Below are 10,771 nucleotides of genomic sequence, written 5' to 3'. Positions count from 1 at the left end.
GAGCGGCGGCTGCGAGGGGACTAATTCTTTCCCAACATTGAACTTTGGTTTTCGTTTCTTAAGAAAAGATCCCTAGCCGTTCAATCGTTCGCCTGGGAACCTTTTCCTATCATTAATTTATCTGTTTATGCCATAGAACCTATTTGTCAAAACTTTGTGCCCTCTTTAACTAGAGAAAGAAATGAATTCTCACTAGCAGAATGTTACAGCACAGAGATTGAATTCTTCAGGTTAAATTGAAGAATCGCAACAGGGCAAACAGGTTACATTGGTTCAAATTATTCTTCGGGATTAGTCGGTATTGAGACTATGGCCACGGATGGATATTATTAGACAGGTGAAATGTATTTGATCAAATTTCAGACAGACCTTAGCTCTTCGGCAGATGTTGTTCGACAAGCAAGATTGTGGATAAACTTATTCGCTCTCCTGTATCTGCAGGAATTTGAGGACATTTAAGTTGGATTGATCTGGTTTGAGAGTTAATGGACGTTTACAAATAGTGACTGCATCTATGTGTTGTTTGCGACTGCTGGGGGAAAGGTGTCGGTAGGAATGAGGGGGGATTAAGAAATCAGACTGTGTCAATATTAAACCCCACCAAAACCCCCGTTGCCTGTTGTTTAATTGCAAGTATGTGCCCATTATTCCCCACAGCGTTCCTGGGTCCCTCTGGCAGGAAGCCGACTATTGTGTCCGACCAGTCTGTGAACCGAATGTAGCTGTCCAGTGTTGGCCATTAACTCGTTATCGTTTAATTTCTACTTTGTGTGGCAATCTTCGAAAATTTTAAATTTCCAAGGGTGGCAGGCAACATCTTGGAAGAATAAATACATTCCCACAAGTGGGGTTAAAGTGTTACAAGAAAGGACAGTTGTGAATGGCCAATGTGTTCAGGACAGTCGGGCTATCGAATGGAAATCAAGTTAAGTAGATATCAATTTTTGTTTGAGGGTTCTGAAAGCGAATTAACTGGTTATTGTGAAATTAAATTGTCTAGTTGGCTGGAGATTAATTTTCGCAATTTACAGCATATTTTCCATATACCAGGCCGAGCTAAAGTAGAGGCTGGCCGGCTGTGGGGTGAGAATGACACCTATTGTCCAGAAAATAATCCTACTTTGATTCCGATCCATCGCAGGGTGTTTAAGAGTTAAGAATTAATATGGTTTCAAAGCATCAGATCATGTTCACTTAAAACACGTGCGAAGATTAGACGAAATTGTGTTTATAAAAATGTATGAATGTAAACTTTTCAAAGTGGGGAGATAATGAACGATCGATTCCTACTTCAAATATATCTATCTACCTGCCTCAACCTGTTTGGATTCCTTCACTTACTCCACTGTACAAATAAAAAGGTGTCCAGAATTGCAGTTTCTATTACTGTTTAATCAGGATCATTCAAATGTCAGTAGTCTGTGTAAAGTTTAATAAGGCATTCTGGTGTCCCTATGGTTATACACAAGGTGTCTAGGTCACGCGAACATTAACGAAAGCACAGCATTTTATTAAAACGTCTAGAATAGTTAAGTAATCTCAGCACACGGGGTGCACGCCACATTTAGCGCAGTACAAATATCAGCGACTCCACAACTTGTCACGAAATTACCACGAGATCCGCGAACTGTAAAAGGCTGAAATGTAAGGTGATGGGTTGCAGCAATGTAGGGCCGCTTTTAAAAAAAAGAAAACAAAACAAAGAAACCCTCTGTAATTCATGTCGATTTAAATGACGAATCAAGGCACCAAAGCTGCAAGCTGTATCCTGGGTCAATTTGCCTGGAGGAGAATGCAAAATTAAAATAAGATTGATTTCATGCAGGCATAGATCCAAATGCCTATGAGCTACTAGGATACCTGAACACTTCCGCTTTGAGTGGCATTACTTTGTTTGCTTTCTTATTTTCTACAGGCTAAACAGAACCGCGTATGTTGTCTACGTTTAGGAATCAATGTTTGGCATGGCCAGGGCGTTTATGGGTCAACTGATGCTCCTTTATACAAGGGGCGAATCATTTTTGCCAAGGTGTGATCTCAATTTTGGAAACTCACATGCCTGCTTTAGTCGCCCTGGGTAAACTGCAACCTTGCTCTTGAATATGTCGCTAAGTTAATCGTTCACATTAGAATTGCTTTACAGGCAGAGCCTTATTTTTTAGATTATCGATTTTAAGATCATCTTGGAGTAACAAAATCAAGATCAGTTTGCAATTTAATCCTCTCTCACCACCATCCCCCGCCCCCCGTCATGATGAGATTATCGGAGTTTCAGCGGAAGCCGCATTTTATAATTGCACAGTGCCACAATATTGCACCAGGCTTTCGTGTGAGGCTGCCTCCAATACTCATGGGGAAATCTCACTCATTGCCTGCTTTTGGAGGTGGGTGACTCATGGCAAGCACGAGCAATTGATCGTGAACTTCTGTGTTCCTGAAAGGCAACCGAATCTGTCAATGCTTTTTATTTTGGGGGTAGGGTGGAAGGGACATGCTTGCAGTCCATGATGTGGGTGTTAAAATGTGGTTCTTGTGTTCGTACACAGCTGATTCCCATTCTCTCTCTTTGAAACCGCACCCCCCACCCCCCCACCCTCAACACACACACACACACAAAATGCAATCATTCACAAACGACAGAACCATCGTTTAACAGAGCCATCCATCATAGTCTGTCTGGCAAAGAAAACTCCACCACTACCCCCCCCCCCCCCCCCTCTCCGCCAAGACTTGCACCTTGGCGTTCGAGTGAACTCGGCTGTTTTAAACCTGGTGACTAGACGCGACATGTGAGTTTGAAGTCGATTTGCAATGTCGACGAGCTACTCGGCACTATGCGGGGTGGAGCATTACTTCAATTTGACTCGTGTGAAAGCAGCCCGTGCTGGAACTCACCGACAAGGAGATCTGCTGCAGCAATTCTCCCAAACCAATATCATAATCCCCTTCAAGCAGCCTAAGCAGAGCATCAATGTCTATGTCGTCGAAAATGTGGGCAATATTAATATCTTCAGGGCTGTTGTGGATGAAAAACACTATCTTTTTAATTTTAGTTTGAATACAGTATATGCACACACAAACAGCAACAATATCCCCGCATACCTACACCGACTATAGCTATGCATCTCATATAAAACCAGCACTCAGTCGGATATTGTTCTTGTGCACACTTTATATGAACTGCTCTGCAATATATAACCCAAAAATGAATCGTCCACAAAGTAGATTTGTGCGTTCTTATAGTGTTTTACAAAAAACAATATTTTTATCAAAATATTCGTTTTTAATGGCTTTACTTCATACATAAATACATGTTTAAATAACAGAGGAGCGATGATCATTCAATCGTTTGAAACGAATCTTGGATAGGGCTGTTTACGTAGGGTGGGTGGTCACTCATCGCTACAAATAGAATACTCGGCGTCCTTTATTTTTAACTCTTTGTTTATACCTTTTCCCCAGGACAGCTGCCAGGTATTTCTTGACAGCCATCTGTTTCCTGTAGCGGCTGTAGCTGTCGGTGAAGATGCCATCCGAGTGTCGCTTTGACAGAGGTTCTGTATCCTTCTCAACACTGCTGCCACTGCCGATGGAAAAATAAAATCAAGACTCCGAGACCGCTTGCAGTGTAATAATATTCACAACTCCTTTATAGATTAAAACCTGCCCTGCGCTGAATTCGCGCCATTCCAACTCGCTCCTTGAAATGGTGAGCCGGTTACTTCAGACCGGTGGGGTTCTGAAGTATTTCCTTTTTTTTAAGAGCACTGGTACTTCTTGGGGATTTTATCGAACACAGAACAAGGCACGGTGTTCTGGATCTTCAGAACGGCAATGCAAACAGTCCCGCTGTCAAGGGTGGGGCGGGTGGGGGTGGCTGATGGGTCCAATATGGCTTTAGCGGATTGAAGGAGACAATGGGGTTAAAGAAAATTAATAAAGAGAGTGGAATAAACGAGATAGAATGGCGGTAAAGCAGCAACGCAGCCTCAATAAAGTACGAGAAAGGCAAGGCGATACTTTGGGGCGTTGCAATTTTAAGATTACGATCAAGTGTTGCAAACTTACCCATTGCGCTTGGAATGGACGAGGGAGTGCACGAATTCTCTCGTTATTTGCTGCGCCAACAATGCTCTTAGGCGTTTATTTAATAGCCCATCCGCGTGTCTTTCCGTTCTGAGATACACAAAGGCCATGTACAAGAAAACAAATATCAGTGATTCACCACTGGAACCCAAACACAGACAATCATTATTTGTTCAAAACACAAACGGGGGGGGCGGGGCGGGGGCGCTGATAATGTCGCTACAACCCCCCTGCTTCCTATTCTCTGAAATGAACACCGCGAAGATATTGCAGAATTTTGAATCACTCAATTTTGCGGGGCTGCTGGCATGGTAATTATTGAATTGATTAACATAAATTTACGCTGTTTTCTTTTAAAGAAGCCAGCGTTTTGTGCTCCCCTGTTCTGCTTAACCCTTTCGGGACTTCTTCAATAATCGGAGGCGGCCTCCTAATTATAAAACCAATGTTTGAGAAGTAAACATGCAAATAAATCCAACAGAAAGTTCTGATGTAACGCCGTCAGTGGGTAAGATTTCGGGATATTTTCGCACAGAAATGAAATGAAATGAATCACCTTTTCTCCGGCGGGTAGTATAACGTGTTCACATCATCAATTACCGGTGAGGGAATCCGGACGCCGTTTCGATCAGTTTCGTAAGTCAGGTCGGGTAGTGAGTTCCCCTCTTCATCATACGCCTCATCTTCAACCCTGGGGAAACAATAACAAGATGAAAATCTGTACTCACCAGTTGGTGGAGGGCTAGGAAGCGGTTGGTGGCGAACATTCTTGCCTTTGTCCCCGGCTTTATGATTTACTTGTTTGCCGGAGATGAGCTCTGCTTAGTATTAGAGATTAGACATCGATGGAAGGGGAGAGTCTACCGGGACCCACACAGACGTGCGCAAACTGGCAAGTGGGGCCCAACTTGTTCTGACGTTCTTCAATGCCATAAGTAATTCATAGCCCAGTTAATGGAAATCCCCAGGACACTACAAGAATCTTTCTGGTATTGTACACTGCCCTATTCTCCCGGGACTTCGCGCTCCGCTATGAATAATTGAAAGACAACTGTGTACAAACCTGCTCCTGGGGCCAGGCGGAACGAAAAGTTCAAAATGTTCCCGTCCCCCCGTCCCCCCCAGAGTAAGGTCTGGAATATGTAATGAGGCGTTAAGTCAGATTTCGTTACTTTAACCCGTTCGTATCGTTTCCAAATAAACTAATAAGGAATCAGCGCGGTCCTCCGTATGTACCCCTAGCCTAACCATAGAAACAACCATCAGAAAACAAACCAATAACCAGTGATCGTTACAACTGCTGACAATTCCCCTCAGTCAACATCGTTCACCTCAAACACCTGAGGCCAGGCGTGCTTGATCAGAATGGTGAATTCTCTCTGGTACTGAGGACAAAAAAAAAACTCATCGGCAAATCAACCATCACTGAAGCAAAATAATGCACCGTACCCAGTAACAGAGATCTATTCTTAATGTCCGACTCGCCGCGCTCAGGAAACCAGAGACCGAGCATCAAACAGACACTCCTCATGCTCAAAGCTTCACACAGACCCTGTTCAAGTTACCTTCACAACCCCCGCACACCAATGAAAGGGTTTCTAAGCACACAATGCGCCATCCTATCTGTTCAATGCTGATTCCAGTAGCCATGCCAGGAATGTTGACAGTTTTCTTGATCTCCCGGATGGTTACAAGAACTCTTTGGCCTGTCTGAGCTATGGGTCCCGTCCCGTTTTACTGGCGATACAGGAATTTTCCTGCCAGTATTTGTGAAGGTGCTGATCGCCCAATACACCCATCTCCCACCCTGCAACTTCCCCAGTGTATCCTAGAATTTAAAAAAAATCACTAAAACTACACCATCACTAAAAACAAAGCAACATTACCTCCAAACCTGGGAAAATCTTCAACAGTTTTTATTTGAAGTTCGGTAAGGGCTGGATTGGTGATGGACTGTAGTTTTCTAAAGTCTGAAGCTCATGCATCTAATAAACGCTGCAGATTTAATGCAGCCGTTAGCAATGCTGGCTTCTCCCTCCTCCTCCTACTCGCCCCATGACAGTAATTGACGCGATTTTACACGGACCCTCCCGGGAATCCCATTAGGCTTTGTCTCTGCAATCATTCCATTCCATCAGAGCAAGCACACAACAATCCAAGCAAACTCTACTTCCTGTGCCGTCCACTCAATGCACGGAAATGTGTATTTTCTTCTGTCCACTATCAATGCTAAGTATTCTGCCTTTTCCGTCTCGATTGCGGTAAGCTTTCATCTCATCACCCACACACCCCCCCTCCCGCCTCCCGCACACACATCCTTAAATAAAGCAGCACTGACTGACACAGCCCCTTCGGCTCGCTCCGAAAACCCATCCCTTGTTGCGACCTGACTAAAGGGCTGGGATTCTGCTCGGGCGGTTCTGCCAGTACACGGAGACGAATTACAACTCGGCATCAAATACACCAATGCAACATCGTACCACTTGCAAAGGGCTTTCCTCCAAGTCCTTCAGATGAATAAACTGGTGTGGTTTTGTGGCTCTGCCCCCGACTGCCTCTTTCACATCTTCCCTTTTCCTCTTCTTCCTGAATCTCCTGTAACTTCTCCATCACTCCGCCTTCTCGTCTCTTTCTTTTGTAATGTCACATTTTCTACATTTCACCATGCCGTGGCATTAACTCTATGTCCATGTAATGATCATTTTCAACCTCTCCCTGTCTCTCCCTCCCTCTTTCTTTCTCTCTGCTCCTCGCCTTCGCTCACATCCCGTCCTATTTCGCACGCTGCGCAAGACTGGCAGATAAAAATCTGGAGGCTTCGCCGGAGCGGGGCGCCCAGGATCGCACTCGCATCACTCGCTGTCAACAAGTAGAAAGTCTCCACATGGGAAGGGAGGGGGGTGGGGGGTGGTGAGCGGATCCAGTGGAAGCAGTTACTTTACAGAGGGAAGACCAAGGGAAATAAGTCAAGGCAACACAATGCTGAGAAGTAGAGGGGTAACAAAGAAAAGATCTGAATCAGAAAGGCGTGCAAAGATAAGTAAATGACCGGACCAGAGTCACCTACCTAAATCCTGGGTACGTTATTCCAGCCGGTGTACAGTAGACACTGCAATGCATTATGATCCCATACACAACCATAAATGCTATTGTCGCTTTGTTAGACATTCTTAATCTGTAAAGTGAATTTCGAAAGTTTAAAACCCAGAAAGCAACATCCGCGTTTAATTCTCTCAACAAATTAACTGCAACTTGATGAGCGCCTCAACCTGGCACTTGAGAAATAAAAAGTTTTTTAAAAAATAAAAAAAATTGTGCATCCCTGCAAAACAAAACAAAGTCTATCTCTCGATCTCCTATCCCGTAGTAAGACAGAAGCGGCCAGTAGTTAGACTGTAACTTTGCTGGCTCTCGCATACCTATTGCAGGTTGGCTGAGTGTTGTGCACGATCTGGTCCAGGTTTAGCTCTGAATCTGATCAAATCTTCCTCACGGCAATTCACTGAGGCGTCGCTGAGATTCTGGTGCCGTTCAACTTGCCACCGTTCTACGCTATTATATATATATGCAATTATCAGAAATCTTCGCAAACACTGTTTGAAATACACATAGCAACAGATGTCTTTGTAAACATTTGTCTACATCTTAGCTTTTTTTATAGACTATTGTTTGTTGTACACTTGCACCCGGATTTTTATTCATGAATCAGACTGCTTCCCTTCTTTTCAGAGCCGGTGCAAGTCACGTTAAGACCATGTATCACCAACAGACGTCATCAGCTTGCGATAGTCCTCCCGGAATATAACACTCTTTCTTTCTCATCGTTTATCTGGCCAAAGTCATAACCCACTCATGAACACTTATACCAAATTAAACATTTTATTGTGATGCTCATTGTGCCAAGGTTTATCCGGCCACTTTTAGGATTCTCGTGTCAATAACAAAAAAAACAATAACTCAGCTGTGTCACGACAGTAAAACTAATGCTAAGTAAAGGGAAATGGACCGTACAAAGTAGTGTTGCCACGTCAACCAGGATAGGGGCCAACTGTAATTTCTTGGCCAAAACAAATCACAAAGTTTTGGAAACATGCATTGAACGATGATCGCGCTATCCACATTGACAAAGTTGAAATCTGTGGAAGGTGTCACCATGAAACAAGCATCAAGGATATTTACAGCACCGACATAGCTTGACTTTAATTCTCAAAGTGTCTGAACCCAACACTATAAAGCCTGGGCAAAAGAGATCTCATACTGACGTTAGCAGTTCACCCTCTTTGACTACTCGTCTTGTTGGTTAGTATGTTCGAAGTGTTAGCCAGGGTCCAGCACCTAACTCGTTTTAATATTCTATCAACACCAGTCTTGGTGTAATCCAAAGTGAAAAGTGGTGGCATTTCGTCTCTCTTGTGGGTATCATCCAATATCTGATGATACCCTAAGAACTTTGGTTCGAAGATGATACCCCCACCTCCCCCCAACCTTTGGTCTCCCTAATTGTTTAATAAGGAAATGTCCAACTCCCCCTTTGAAACCTTTGTTAATAAAAATCTTTTGAACAATAGCATTGTATTCTAAAAAAAACCGAAGCTTTTTTGGCCCCACTGCAACTAGCTTTCATTTCAATAGTAAGCAATAAGTGATGCACCACACCAGCTCCTGGATCGCTACTATTGTGTTAGTGAGTACATTAGGAGGGGGGTTATTAATTCAAAGCGTGAAACCATACTTTCACAGGAGTTCTGCAAATGCAAAAGTCGTGCATGTCAATGGGAATGGGTGAATCATATGAAAACAGCAGAACAGATTCCTCCGTACTCAAAGCCTCTCACCGGGGGCATTTCAAGTGCTGTTCTCTTATTATCCCGAGCTGATTTTTCACACAGAGTACATTGTAGGAGAGTTCTCTGAAGACAATCTCTCATAGCTGTTTCCATTAGTTTCTCAACCATGGGCAGCCTTTCATTTGCTTCAGATCGCCAGTAAAACCACTTAAAAATAAAACTTGCTTTTACTGATTTGACCTTGCATTTAAAAAGGAACCCTGACGAGGACCATGCCATTCAGCTTCCTCCTTTGTGTTAACCGAAGTCAAATCACTCTAAACAGATACATAGAGCGAGAACAAAAATGTTCACAACATGGCTGTGAAAGCAGTCGCAAAAGGTTGTTTTGTTCACATTTGTTCAAGTTCTTTGGATCAACAATTTGATTTTAAGCATGATAAATTACCTAAAGTAAGACTGTTTTGTATATTGACTCCAAAGTGGAATATGATGCCCTGACAGGATCTTGGTACGTAATTATAATCAGCACGTTCGTTTGCTCTTTAAAAAAACATGTTAAAAAGTCAAGCACGTGCTCTTGAATTCATTGTCATATGAACGCTGATATATCAGTGCCGTCCTATAAAGTACAACACTGCACGATTTGGTCACAAAATGAACACCTGAGTTCTCATAAATCCTTTTGCACATTTACTGTACGCTGTCAGTTGTCTTGAGGGGCAACGGATGATCATTTAGCATTTCCTGTACACATCCCTAAAGCAATTACGAGGTGATTAGTTTTAAATTTACTACAGCATTCCCACCCCCACGTCCCGACTGTCTGAAAATGCAAATACGATATCAGAGCTCCCCCTCGTGTCCAAACAGACATTCGGCGAATTGCCTCATGCGTTTGTAGACGAAATGAAGTTGCTCTGAAAGCGGTCTGAATTGCCAGAGCGCAAATCTCTCCACTAATTTCTAGTTTATAATACAACACACGATTTTATTCCTCCTTTACTGTTCATCACTTTTTGTACTGTAAGTCTGTATGACTGGTAGCAGGATGATGTGTGATTTTATTGACTGAGTCGCTTTCTGTTCGGTAACTTGGTAAAAAGATATTCGTCCCCAAAGGACGATGACGCGCATGTGTGTTTTGTCCAAGTTTTACTTGTTTTGTTTCGGGTGGAAGCTGGTTTTCTTCATTATTCGTTCCTGTGCTGTAGGCGTCATTACAAGGCCAGCATTTATTGCTCATCCCCAGATGCCCTGAGCAAGTGACAGTGGGCTTTCTTCATTGATTTGCTTTCCCTGTGATGAAGGTTTTCCTAAATTGCGATTAAGTACAAGTTCCAAACCAGTCACGTTGAAGGAACTGCGCCTGCTGCCGTTGTCTTGCCTAGTTGGTGGAGGTCACCAAATTTGATTGGCAAGTTGATGCAGTGCACCTTGTAGCATTATCCATACTCTGCAACCACAGTAAAATGGTGTTGGAGACTATGGGTGTTTAAATTAGGTTAATGTGCCAATCAAGCACAAGGGTCTTATAAATAAAGGCTTTGATCTACACATGGCATAATATATAACCTTTAATCTGCTCTAGTAGCCAAAACATTTATCTGGAAGGTCCACTGGACTTTGATAAATACTGAGCCCTAAGGTGTGAAAATGCAAAACGGTGACACAGTGGTTAGCACTGCTGCCTCACAGCATCAAAGACCCAGGTTCAATTCCAGTCTCCGGTGACTGTGAGGAGTTTGCATGCTCTCCCTATGTCTGCATGGGTTTTCCCGGGTGCTCTGGTTTCCTCCCACACTCTAAAGATGTGTAGGTTAGGTTGATTGGCCATGATAAATTGCCCCTTTGTGTCAGGGGGATTAGTGGGATAAACATATTAGATATAGCTCTTG

The 10,771-nt window shown here is 43.3% G+C and overlaps 1 protein-coding gene across 3 annotated transcripts; it reads right to left on the bottom strand.

Moving 5' to 3' along the window:
- Positions 1-881: 881 nt before the first annotated feature.
- On the bottom strand, positions 882-7,791 carry adcyap1b (adenylate cyclase activating polypeptide 1b). 3 transcript variants are annotated; one of them, XM_080194950.1, is made up of 7 exons: positions 7,506-7,791; positions 7,154-7,261; positions 4,643-4,777; positions 4,069-4,176; positions 3,452-3,583; positions 2,896-3,016; positions 882-1,782 (listed from the first exon to the last, which is right to left on the bottom strand). In XM_080194950.1, the coding sequence occupies exons 2-7, from the start codon at positions 7,252-7,254 to the stop codon at positions 1,774-1,776; spliced, it is 606 nt and encodes a 201-aa protein (XP_080051076.1). In that variant the 5' UTR covers positions 7,255-7,261; positions 7,506-7,791; the 3' UTR covers positions 882-1,773. The 3 variants fall into 3 exon arrangements, with proteins under 3 accessions (XP_080051076.1, XP_080051075.1, XP_080051077.1); XM_080194949.1 differs by lacking the exon at positions 882-1,782 and having other exon boundaries at positions 2,768-3,016; XM_080194951.1 differs by lacking the exons at positions 882-1,782; positions 2,896-3,016 and having other exon boundaries at positions 3,069-3,583.
- Positions 7,792-10,771: the final 2,980 nt, after the last annotated feature.

The sequence above is a fragment of the Carcharhinus amblyrhynchos genome, chromosome 8 (assembly GCF_965287045.1).
Source record: "Carcharhinus amblyrhynchos chromosome 8, sCarAmb.v2.hapA, whole genome shotgun sequence".
In the NCBI taxonomy this organism is placed as follows: domain Eukaryota; kingdom Metazoa; phylum Chordata; class Chondrichthyes; order Carcharhiniformes; family Carcharhinidae; genus Carcharhinus; species Carcharhinus amblyrhynchos.
This window is presented reverse-complemented; position numbering and strand designations above follow the sequence as displayed.

Coding starts and splice junctions, on each gene's coding strand:
- adcyap1b (XM_080194949.1), bottom strand. CDS start 7,254: ATGTCTAACAAAGCGACAATAGCATTTATGGTTGTGTATGGGATCATA. Junction 3,584..4,068: donor GTCCATTCCAAGCGCAATGG/GTAAGTTTGCAA, acceptor TTCCATCGGCAG/TGGCAGCAGTGTTGAGAAGG. Junction 3,017..3,451: donor GCAGCTGTCCTGGGGAAAAG/GTATAAACAAAG, acceptor CATCCACAACAG/CCCTGAAGATATTAATATTG.